Raw genomic sequence first — 13,148 nt, 5'->3', positions numbered from 1 at the left:
GGGGGCTGTGCCGGCCTGCCGGGGGGCTGTGCAGGCTCGCCGGGGGGCTGTGCAGGCTCCGGGGGGCTGTGCCGGCCTGCCGGGGGGCTGTGCCGGCCTGCCGGTGGTCTGTGCAGGCTCCGGGGGGCTGTGCCGGCCTGCCGGGGGGCTGTGCCGGCCTGCCGGTGGTCTGTGCAGGCTTCGGGGGTCTGTGCAGGCATCGTCCGATGGGACTACAAGTCCCATCGGGCGATGCCTGCTACCATGACAGTGATTGACACATTAGCCAATGATGGGACAGTAGTAGTCCCATCATCCGGCTAATGTGTTGAATGTAAAAAAAAAAAATAAAAAAAAAAAAATTACATGCTACATACATGCTACATACATACAACATGCATACTACATACATGCTACATTCATACTACATACTACATACATGCTACATTCATACTACATAAATACTACATGCAACATACATACTACATATATACTACATACATACTACATGCATGCTACATACATACTGCATGCTACATACATACTACATGCATGCTACATACATACTACATACATACTACATGCATGCTACATGCATGCTACATACATAACACATATATACTACATGCATGCTACATACATACTACATGCTACATACATACTACATATATACTACATGCATGCTACATACTACATGCTACATACATACTACATATATACTACATGCATGCTACATACATACTACATACATACTACATGCATGCTACATACATACTACATGCTACATACATACCACATACATACTACATATATACTACATGCATGCTACATGCATGCTACATACATACTACATACATACTACATGCTACATACATACCACATATATACTACATACATACAATACATTCATACAATACATATATAGACATACAGTACATATAACATAGAGTAACATACTTACCAATACTTGTCACATTGTTCCCCGAAGCCATTGTCTTTTCCGGAATAAATATTAACATAACAAACCACAAAAATACTCACCCACGATCCGAAGCAGTCCACGAGTGTGTCCCACGACGATCTTGGGTAGAGAACTGCAGCATCAGCTGATGCTGCCGTTCTCTACGGGCTGTAGGAATCCAATGACGGAAGGTAGGTATCCTTCCGCACTGTATTCCTCCGCCACTTAAAAAAAAAAAAAAGTCCCTAGTCTCACTTTATGCCATTGCTGTGTGGGAATTTCCCACGCAGCAATGGCATAAAGTGAGACTAGGGACTTTTTTTTTTTTTAAGTGGCGGAGGAATACAGTGCGGAAGGATACCTACCTTCCGTCATTGGATTCCTGCAGCCCGTAGAGAACGGCAGCATCATCTGATGCTGCAGTTCTCTACCCAAGATCGTCGTGGGACACACTCGTGGACTGCTTCGGATCGTGGGTGAGTATTTTTGTGGTTTGTTATGTTAATATTTATTCCGGAAAAGACAATGGCTTCGGGGAACAATGTGACAAGTATTGGTAAGTATGTTACTCTATGTTATATGTACTGTATGTCTATGTATGTATTGTATGAATGTATTGTATGTATGTAGTATATATGTGGTATGTATGTAGCATGTAGTATGTATGTAGTATGTATGTAGCATGCATGTAGCATGCAGTATGTATGTAGCATGCATGTAGTATATATGTAGTATGTATGTAGCATGCATGTAGTATATATGTAGTATGTATGTAGCATGTATGTAGTATGTATGTAGTATGTATGTAGCATGTAGCATGTATGTAGTATATATGTGGTATGTATGTAGCATGTATGTAGTATGTATGTAGTATGTATGTAGCATGCATGTAGTATGTATGTAGTATGTATGTAGCATGCATGTAGCATGCAGTATGTATGTAGCATGCATGTAGTATATATGTAGTATATATGTAGTATGTATGTAGCATGTATGTAGTATGTATGTAGTATGTATGTAGCATGTAGCATGTATGTAGTATATATGTGGTATGTATGTAGTATGTATGTAGTATGTATGTAGCATGCATGTAGTATGTATGTAGTATGTATGTAGTATGTATGTAGCATGCAGTATGTAGCATGTATGTAGCATGTATGTAGTATGTATGTAGTATATATGTAGTATGTATGTAGCATGCAGTATGTATGTAGCATGTAGTATGTATGTAGCATGCATGTAGTATATATGTAGTATGTATGTAGCATGTAGTATGTATGTAGCATGCATGTAGTATATATGTAGTATGTATGTAGCATGTAGTATGTATGTAGCATGTAGTATGTATGTAGCATGCATGTAGTATGTATGTAGTATGTATGTAGTATTTTTTTTTTTTAACATTTAACACATTAGCCGGATGATGGGACTACTACTGTCCCATCATTGGCTAATGTGTCAATCACTGTCATGGTAGCAGGCATCGCCAGATGGGACTTGTAGTCCCATCGGACGATGCTTGCACAGACCCCCGGACATCAGCACAGCCCCCCGGCAGGCCGGCACAGCCCCCCGGCAGGCCGGTACAGACCCCCACAGGGTGCACAGACCACCGGCAGGCCGGCACAGCCCCCCGGCAGGCCGGTACAGACCCCCACAGGGTGCACAGACCACCGGCAGGCCGGCACAGCCCCCCGGCAGGCCGGTACAGACCCCCACAGGGTGCACAGACCACCGGCAGGCCGGCACAGCCCCCCGGCAGGCCGGTACAGACCCCGGGCAGTCCACACAGCCCCCCGGCAGGCCGGCAGAGACCCCCGGAAGGCCCGAAATGACGGCGCATCATGATGCGCACACACTGCGCATCATGATGACGTCAGGCTGTCAATCAACTTTGAACTTCCGATTCCGATGCCGAATTCCGATATTGAAAAAATATCGGAAGTCGGTATCGGAATTCCGATACAGCAAGTATCGGCCGATACCCGATACTTGCGGTATCGGAATGCTCAACACTACTTGTGAGACAGCACAATACTTTATAAACATAACCATTTATCAAGTTATATGACAATTTATGGATTGAAAAGAATTGAAGTCCGGCTCAACAGGACTAGATTTTTCTTTTTTTTTTTCAAAAGACAATATAGTGCGTACAAAAGAAAATTTTCTTTTGTATGCACTATATTGTCTTTTGAAAAATAAAAATAAAAATCTAGTCCTGTTGAGCCGGACTCCTTTTTTTTCTACTATCCTTGATGTGAGGCCAGGGCGAGACCGGTGTCTGAGCCCCAGGTGGATGAGCATAGAGCAATAGGGTGAGTTGGAATCAAGTTTTAATTTATGGATTGCTACATTTTGTACAGGATCAGAACCGATAACAATATAGGATTACAGAACCACCTCCAGTACAGAAATACAACCTCATAGCCATCAGCACAGATATACATCACCATAACCACCATCAGTACATGAATACATCACCATAACCATCATCAGTGCAGGAACACAGCGGTAGAACCACCTGCAGTAAATTAATACAGCACCAGAACCACCGTCAATACATGAATACATTGCCAAGCTTAGGGCAGCGATCAATTGCAATGACAAATCAACACCATATACATTTGTATAGCATGCACTTAGAGCTCCTTACAATGGTAAGCAGATATTGGACGTTTTGTTAGCAGCCATCATCAGACTGCGGGTCACTCAGGAGCCAAAGTACTAATTGAATGCAGTTCAATAACAGCATAATTATAATGTCAATGAATAAAAATATCTGCCCTACGCTTTTCCCCTAAATAAAATAATGCCTCTCACTGTGCTCCCACACTGTCCCTCTTATGGTGCATTGCCTCTACACTGTCCTTTACTATAAAATACTGGCTGCACATCTCCCACCTTATGAAGTATTACCACAAACAACACTGTTGTCCCTAATTAGATATAACCGCCACACTGTCCAACCTATTTTAGCTGCAATTGCCACACTGTCTGCCCTTGTTAGCTATGACCAACACACTATACTGCCCTTATGAACTATAATAACCACACTGTCCTCCCTTATGAACTACAGTGTTGCAGTCTGCTGATTGGTCAGCATCATACAGTAGGAAGTAGTACACGCTGTGAATGAAAAATGTGTGATAACACCCACTTGGACTAAAAAAAAAACCTAAAAATGTTTTAGGTGCCAAATACTTTGATTATATCTCTGCAACAGAGAGGGGAAATTAAAAAAACAACATACAAAGTAAAATATTTTAATCTGCTTAGCAGCTACTATTACATCCTATGCCCAGTTTAAAATGAAAAGTTTGGTGAAAGCTCCTCTTTAATAGTGTCCCTCAAAAATCCACCTATTCCCTTGGAAGTGGACTGCTATTATGTTGCACCCCTTGTCCCTATGATTTTGCATTGCTCTTTACACTGTATGATTCTATCTGACTTTGTATTGTGTTGCTAGACCACAGCACTGTCAGAGGAAGATGGTGACCTGTGAGATTTGAATGTTTCCAGCTCTCACACAGATTTATCTTCAGCATACTTTTCAAGGTTTAATTATTTATTTCCAGAAATGTATTGTGTTTTGTGTGCCTGTGAGTAGAGTCAGGCTTCTTTTGCAGCAGTTTCTAAGTTAAAGGTGTATTCCCATCTCCAAGATACTATCACAATATGTAGTAGGTGTAGTAATAATAATATTAGCAAAAGCCTCCAATTAGAAATGTAGAATAGTTCTTCTGATTAGCTATGTCGCTTACCAAATTGCAGTAGCTTAGGTATCCATGGTTACGACCACTTACAACTAACTATCACTGTATGAATGGTCATAACCATGGATACTTAATCTACTGCAATGCCCTGGACATGAGGTAAGCAACATATCCAATCAGATTTGTTGTCAGTTTTGGTGTCGGTTTCAGGGGGCTTGAGTCAGTTGCAGAGGATATGCGTAGTGACGAAGAGCCACGTTGCTGAGTATTGGCTGATTGATAAGTGAATTGTGTGCAGTACCAGGTATCAGAAGGAGACTTCCATGTGTAAAAGGAGAGGAGGAAGGGATTGCCCTAATAGAGAGTGTTCCTGAAAAGAGATAGGAGCTGGGGAAAGACAACATGTTGCCACAAGTAGCTTTAAAGCACCACGCCAGCGTTCTTTTTTTTTTTTCAGAACTGGAGTGATGCTTCTAATCTTAAGTCCCTGACCGTAGTCTTATACTTACCAGCCAACATCTTCACCTTTTATCGACGCAGCTACAGTACAGTCCCGAGGCGACGTCTTGTGACCGCATCTCGGGAAATCAGTCACAAGCTCTCAATGCAAGTTTTTTAGAACCAGAACGAGTCTCTCACAGACTTGCATTGAAAAGTGACCTCCGTCTCGCTCCATCAAACACTGGAGTCATCCATAAGATTGCAACTTGCTGCAGACCGATGCGAGCGGTGGCGATAAAAGTTGAAGATGACGGTGGGTCATCTTCAACAAGGAACGGGAAGTGTGGTGCCCAATATTACGTGTGGAAATCTGATGAACTCTCCAGTAAACTTTTGGCTGTTGAAGTGAACTGGGTGTCCCTTGATCTGTGTGCGACGGCTCCTGAAGATGGAGGCCTGGTGAAGGCGAAGGTTTGCGACCTACAAGTGAGTGTGATCCACACCACACATGACAGCATATTGGGACTGGGACAAGGGCATTAAGGAGCATCTGCTTGGGCATACCTACCACCTGCGGTCACTTTGCACATGTTATTTTAGTTTTAAAGTGGTTTCCCATGATTGTAAGTTATTTACTATCGATGGGATAGTGGATAACTTGCTAATCTCTGTAGGTTGGGATTCCGAGAACAGAGCTGTGTTCATTGTGAATGGAAACACTGGAAATACAACAGTACGCTGTAGTCAGCTTTGACTGACAGTCCCATGGACAATGATTGGAGTGGAGGTCGAGCATGCGCACCACCAATCCATACAATACAGGCCTCGGCATAACCCTAGGGTCAATGGGGATCAGCGCTGGGATAGGGGATAACTTGTGATAGTGGAAAACCCCACTAATAATTAATCCATAGAAGAGACTGATTGCGTTTGTTATTTCTTAAAACTATTTTTTGGGGTGGGATAGGGTTTATTGTACACATTTTGCAGCAGGTTTTGGTGTGATGTGAATGGGAGTTATTGCTCTAAGTGGTTGAAAGGCAGAAGATTGTAGATCTCAGTTTAAAAAAAAGCCAAGAGGGATTAATAACCAATGTCGCAGGATAATTACCCTCAAACTTTCCTGAGATTTATTGTGTTTAAATGTTTTAGGTTCATAAACATCTAAAACATCTGGATGTGAGTGTATGAGAGTTATTAGGCTGAGTGCAGACGGAGTTTTGAGCCCTGCGGATTTTTCCGTGCAGAATGGAAGAAAACCGCAGGTCAAATGACCTGCATTTTTCCTGCGGATTTCTTCCATTTTTCACGCGGTTTTCATGCGGTTTTTGCGCGGTTTTCCATTGCGGTCTTCCCCCTGCGGATTTGGTAACAGGGGAGATAGAAAACCGCACAAAAGAAGTAACATGCTGCGGATTTTGAACCGCAGGAAAACCGCGCGGAAAAATCCGCAGCGTCTGCACAGCGTTTTTTTTTTTCATTCATTTTAAAGGTACTGTACATCACAATGCGGATATGCAACGTTTCTGCGCGGTAAAATCCGCTGCGGAAACGCTGCAAATCTGCATCGTGTGCACATGGCCTTACTGAATTATGTGTTGTCTATTGTCTATGTGCAGGCATTTAATATGAAATATTAATACGCATGAATTCATTAACATAAATAATATTCTACATGTAAGTTATTGAAGGACTCACATTTTTATGAAGTTTCCTTTAAAATCAGTAAACCATAATTCTTGCATTGCCTTTTTACATACAGTAGCATAAAAGAAATACTTGGAGTATTGTGCTATGCTCTTATCCCATACTACAAAATCTCCCCTACCTATAAAGGGAGCTATTTTAGTAATACAGCAGGGACAGTATATATACAATAGGGAATTGGTATGAAAATAATGCCCACTTAAACAAGTAAGTGCCAAACTATCCATTGTGATGCATATATACGGCATATACACAATGGGGAAAATAAGTATTTAATATACTGCCGATTTTGCAAGTTTTCCCACCTACGAAGAATGTAATTTTTATTGTAGATACAGTATGTGGCGCCCCTGAGTGTTCAGTAGCCACAGAGGTACTGCATCTCATCCAGAGGTGTAGTATCCTATCCCACTACCCAGGTAAGGTCTCGGAGGCACCTGACACACCTGCGTCCAACACTCACTTATTGCAGCAGGGCACCCTGGATGGACCCTAAGGGAGGATGATCTCATCCCTGCTGGATAGGAAAGGGTGTTGGGAGGTAGGTGGAGCTTGAGGGTCAGAGCGGGAGAATTGTAAGGAAAGTCTGGAGTAGTAGACAGAGCAGCTCTTGGTTGGGAGGAGCTGCTGGACGGAGTAGATATTGAAGGAGGCTTCCAGAGGCAAGGGCAGAGCGTAGGCCACCCGTGGGGCTTGTTCCACGCTGACGGCCATCAGGTGGAGGGATCAGGTCGCAGAAGGGTCTCGGCCCCTAGCCTAGTAGAGTGGACAACAGGACTCAGCTAACAAGCCGACAGCTGTGGCAACTGGGTCACAGCCAGTAACCACAGTTATCTTCACCAGAAAGGCAGCCATAAAGGAGCGATGTAACGAATTGTGCACGTTATCCGATAAGCTCTGTGGCTGCTGGCTTGGGACACTGACTGTGAGATGTTGTGTAGGAAGAGGTGAGAAAGCCACACTGTGAGATGGCCAGGAAAGGCATATACTGAAGAGAGTGCTGGAAAAGTGTTCTCCATCTGCCTGGGAGTTGACTGAGCCCCTCACCTGAAGGACATTGAATCAAGTGGGCATCTGTGCGCACCACAAATGTGAGTAAAGCTTTGGAACTGCACCCAGCTGTGTACTCTGAATCCTTTCTGCAACACCTATTCAGCACTACATCTCTTGCCAAATACTACATCACCATCTTCCTCAACCTCTTTCATCTGTCCTGGGACAAAGCTCCACCTGTGGGGAGCTAAACCAACTCTGCTGCATCACCATCAGTCCCAGTGGATGTGCACTGCAGCGCTGGTCACTTCTGATCAGATGCCACAGGTGGCATCACAAACACTTTACTATAAACTCTTTATTTTTCACCTTGTAAATATCCCCTTTATTGGACGCCCAGGGCCACGGACCTGGTCACCGCTGCTGTGACACTGCCCCTTTAAGAAGCGGCCCGGTACTGAGTACCCCACGGCCCTGGCGGGCGCTCCAGATACACTTCAACTGTGAGAGAAAAAATCTAAAAATAAAAAACAGAAAATTACATTGTATGATTTTTAAATTATTACATTGCATTTTATTTCATGAAATAAGTATTTGACCACCTACGAACCAGCAAGAATTCTGTCTCTCTCAGACCTGTTAGTTTTTTTTTTTAAGAAGCCCTCCTACTCTGCACTAATTATCTGTTTTAATTTGAACTTGTTGCATGTAAAAAAGACACCTGTCCACACGCTCAATCAATCACACCTCAACCTCTCCTCCATGGCCAAGACCAAAGAGCTGCCTAAGGACACCAGGGACAAAATTGTAGACCTGCACAAGGGATAGGCTACAGGACAATAGACTAGAAACTTGGTGAGAAGGCAACAATTTTTGGTGCAATTATTAGAAAATGGAAAAAACACAAGATGAGTATCAATCTTCCTTGGTCTGGGGCTCCATGCAAGATCTCGCCTCATGGGGTAAGGATGATTTTCTCACCAGCACATGTTCAGGCCCATTTGAAGTTTGCCAAAATGTTTTAGCATCAACTCCACTCGCCGTGTTTGCAGGAAGAAGGATGAGTACAACCCCAAGAACATCGTCCCAACCATGAAGCATGATGGGGGAAACATCATACTTTGGGGGTGCTTTTCTACACGGGGGACAGGATGACTGCACCGTATTGAAGGGAGGATAGATGGAGTCACGTATCGCAAGATTTTGGCCAACAACCTCCTTCCCTTAGCAAGACCATTGAAGATGGGTCGTGGCTGATTCTTCCAGCATGAAAATGACCTGAAACATACAGCAGGATTTCAAGGTCCTGGAGTCGCCTAGCCGGTCTCCAGAGCTGAAGACAATAGAAAGTCTTTGGAGGGAGCTGAAACTCAATGTTGCCCAGTGACAGCCCCAAGTCTTGAAAGATCTGGAGAAGACCTGTATGGAGGAGTGGGCCAAAATCCTTGCTGCAGTGTGTGCAAGCTTGGTCAAGAACTGTAGGAAACGTCTGACCTCTGTAAATGCACACAAAGGTTTCTGTGCCAAATATTAAGTTCTGTCTCTCACAGTTGAAGTGTCTCTGTCTCTCACAGTTGAAGTGAACCTACAATAAAAATTACAGACCTCTCCATTCTTTGTAGGTGGGAAAACCTGCAAAATCAGCAGCGTATCAAATACTTATATACCGTATATATATATTTATATATATATATATATATATATATATATATATGTTATATATGTGTGTGTGTGTGTGTATATATATATATATATATATATATATGTATGTTATATGTGTGTGTGTGTGTATATATATATATACACTCACTGGCCACTTTATTAGGTACACCATGCTAGTAAGGGGTTGGACCCCCTTTTGCCTTCAGAACTGCCTCAATTCTTCGTGGCAGAGATTCAACAAGGTGCTGGAAGCATTCCTCAGAGATTTTGGACCATATTGACATGATGGCATCACACAGTTGGTGCAGATTTGTCGGCTGCACATCCCTGATGCGAATCTCCCGTTCCACCACATCCCAAAGATGCTCTATTGGATTGAGATCTGGTGACTGAGGAGGCCATTTGAGTACAGTAAACTCATTGTCATGTTCAAGAAACCAATCTGAGATGATTCGAGCTTTATGACATGGCGCATTATCCTGCTGAAAGTAGCCATCAGATGTTGGGTACATTGTGGTCATAAAGGGATGGACATGGTCAGCAACAATACTCAGGTAGGCTGTGGCGTTGCAACGATGCTCAATTGGTACCAAGGGGCCCAAAGAGTGCCCAGAAAAAATTCCCCACACCATGACACCACCACCACCAGCCTGAACCGTTGATACAAGGCAGGATGGATCCATGCTTTCATGTTGTTTACGCCAAATTCTGACCCTACCATCCGAATGTCGCAGCAGAAATCGAGACTCATCAGACCAGGCAACGTTTTTCCAATCTTCTACTGTCCAATTTCGATGAGCTTGTGCAAATTTTAGCCTCAGTTTCCTGTTCTTAGCTGAGAGGAGTGGTACCCAGTGTGGTCTTCTGCTGCTGTAGCCCATCTGCCTCAAAGTTCGACGCACTGTGCGTTCAGAGATGCTCTTCTGCCTACCTTGGTTGTAACGGGTGGCAATTTGAGTCACTGTTGCCTTTCTATCAGCTCGAACCAGTCTGCCCATTCTCCTCTGACCTCTGGCATCAACATGGCATTTCCGGCCACAGAACTGCCGCTCACTGGATTTTTTTTCTTTTTCGGACCATTCTCTGTAAACCCTAGAGATGGTTGTGCGTGAAAATCCCAGTAGATCAGCAGTTTCTGAAATTCTCAGACCAGCCCTTCTGGCACCAACAATCATGCCACGTTCAAAGGCACTCAAATCACCTTTCTTCCCCATACTGATGCTCGGTTTGAACTGCAGGAGATTGTCTTGACCATGTCTACATGCCTAAATGCACTGAGTTGCCACCATGTGATTGGCTGATTAGAAATTAAGTCTTAACACACAGTTGGACAGGTGTACCTAATAAAGTGGCCAGTGAGTGTATATATATACATACATTATATACTGTATATATATTGACATTCCTTCTCCAGTGCATAGTATAAAGTTTCTGGCCATATATAAATGTAATAAATAAGCTTATTGAGATATTTTAGTTTTTATCTCTTTGCTGTATATTGATTCAGAAAACAAAGTACCATAATAATATACTTCCAAAAATCCCATAAATAATTATTATGAATATTTGAACATTTTCTCAAGGTGTGATCAGTACATTATTCACGGTCTCGCTCCCAGCAACCCTGGGAAACAGCTGAATTTGCTAGAGGACGTTGCAGCTAGGCAGGCATTTTTCCCCTACAGTGCCTACTGTAGTATCATTGTACATCAGGGGACTGCAACTTTTTTTTGTATGATGTAGCAATTAAAAAAAAATAATCAAATCTGAAGTTCTCATTGTGCTGTGCAATATGAAAACCGTGTAACACTGTGAAGGTTTACTCACATTGGCTGGAAATTCAGTAGAATTTGTTAAAAGAAAATCCATCTCATATTACAGTCCCAGGCGCTTAACTGTGTGCGCTCATCGTCATACAATTTCACATTACACAAACATATGTAAAATATATATATATATATACATTGCACACTAATTTACACGTTACACACGTATATACAATACAAGCATACATAAAATATATGCACACATATGTAAAAAAAATAGCGTAAATGGCATAAACATATTTTTCTGTAATTTTTTTTATTTATATACTAAACAATAAGAAAAATGTACAATGGGAAAAAAGAAAGTAGCTCGATGCAGCTAAGTTTGCAATATAATATTGTTTCTAATGGAAATTTTGGTACTGTATTGTTCAAACAGCAATAACAATATTTTTCTTGTAACCTTGCCACATTCATAGCCATAACTTTTTCATTATCTTGTAAATATAGGTAGGCATTGTTTCTTGGGAAGTGATATCGTTTTTTTTAGACCTTGTTTTGCCATAATTTTAAATAAGCATAACATATCTATTAACTTTTATTTCATGTTAACTTAAAAAAAAAACAATTGTGCTATTTTTGTTCATGCCATTTACCACTATTCACACCATTGTTTTGATTACCAGGATGCCTGATAAACAGTGGCATGTAAAAGTTTGGGTACCCCTGGTCAAAATTACTGTTAACCAAACCCCTTAACCCCCAAGGGTGGTTTGCACGTTCATGACCGGGCCAATTTTTACAATTCTGACCACTGTCCCTTTAGGAGGTAATAACTCTGAAACGCTGCCATGGATCCCGGAGATTCTGACATTGTTTTTTCGTGACATATTGTACTTCATGTTAGTGGTAAAAATTCATTCAAATAACTTACGTTTATTTGTGAAAAAATGGAAATTTGGCGAAAATGTTGAAAATTTCGCAATTTTCCAACTTTGAATTTTTATGCCCTTAAATCACAGAGATATGGCACACAAAAATTTTTAATAAATAACATTTCACATATGTTTACTTTACATCAGCACAATTTTGGAACCAACATTTTTTTTGTTAGGAAGTTATAAGGGTTAAAAGTTGACCAGCGATTTCTCATTTCTGCAAAACCATTTTATTTTTACGGACCACATCACATTTGAAGTCACTTTGAGGGGTCTATATGATAGAAAATACCCAAAAGTGACACCATTCTAAAAAGTGCACCCCTCAAGGTGCTCAAAACCATATTCAAGAAGTTTATTAACCCTTCAGGTGCTTCACAGGAATTTTTTGAATGTTTAAAAAAATGAACATTTAACTTTTTTTCACAAAAAAATTAATTCAGGTCCAATTTTTTTTATTTTACCAAGGGTAACAGAAGAAATTGGACTGCAAAAGTTATTGTGCAATTTGTTCTGAGTACGCTGATACCTGATATGTGGGGGGGAACCACTGTTTCGGCGCATGGCAGAGCTCAGAAGGGAAGGAGCGCCGTTTGACTTTTTCAATGCAAAATTGGCTGGAATTCAGATCGGACGCCATGTCACGTTTGGCGAGCCCCTGACGTACCTAAACAGTGGAAACCCCCCACAAGTAACCCCATTTTGGAGACTAGACCCCCAAGGAACTTATCTAGATATGAGGTCAGAACTTTGGACCCACAAGGGCGTCACAGAAATTTATAACGTACAGCCGTACAATTAAAAAATCATATTTTTTCCACAAAAATGATCTTTTCACCCCCAATTTTTATTTTCCCAAGGGTAACAGGACCCTAAAAGTTATTGTGCAATTTGTTCTGAGTACGCTGATATCCCATATGTGGGTGTAAACGACTATTTGGGCGCATGGCAGAGCTCGGAAGGGAAGTAGCGCCATTTGACTTTT

General features: G+C 41.9%; 2 protein-coding genes across 2 annotated transcripts in view; both read left to right on the top strand.

The window, feature by feature from the left end:
* The window catches only part of LOC141095881 (uncharacterized), a 51,387-nt gene extending 46,942 nt beyond the window's left edge, over nt 1-4,445 (top strand). The window contains exon 4 of the mRNA XM_073582255.1: nt 4,410-4,445. Within this exon, the coding sequence (XP_073438356.1) occupies nt 4,410-4,445 (36 nt within the window). The remainder of the gene's footprint in view (nt 1-4,409) is intronic.
* The window catches only part of JCAD (junctional cadherin 5 associated), a 145,019-nt gene that overhangs the window by 6,785 nt on the left and 125,086 nt on the right, over nt 1-13,148 (top strand). The gene's annotated exons all lie outside the window — the stretch shown is intronic.

This window comes from Dendrobates tinctorius, unplaced genomic scaffold, assembly GCF_039654945.1.
Source record: "Dendrobates tinctorius isolate UK_male_01 unplaced genomic scaffold, ASM3965494v1 ptg000070l, whole genome shotgun sequence".
NCBI classification, from domain to species: domain Eukaryota; kingdom Metazoa; phylum Chordata; class Amphibia; order Anura; family Dendrobatidae; genus Dendrobates; species Dendrobates tinctorius.
This window is presented reverse-complemented; position numbering and strand designations above follow the sequence as displayed.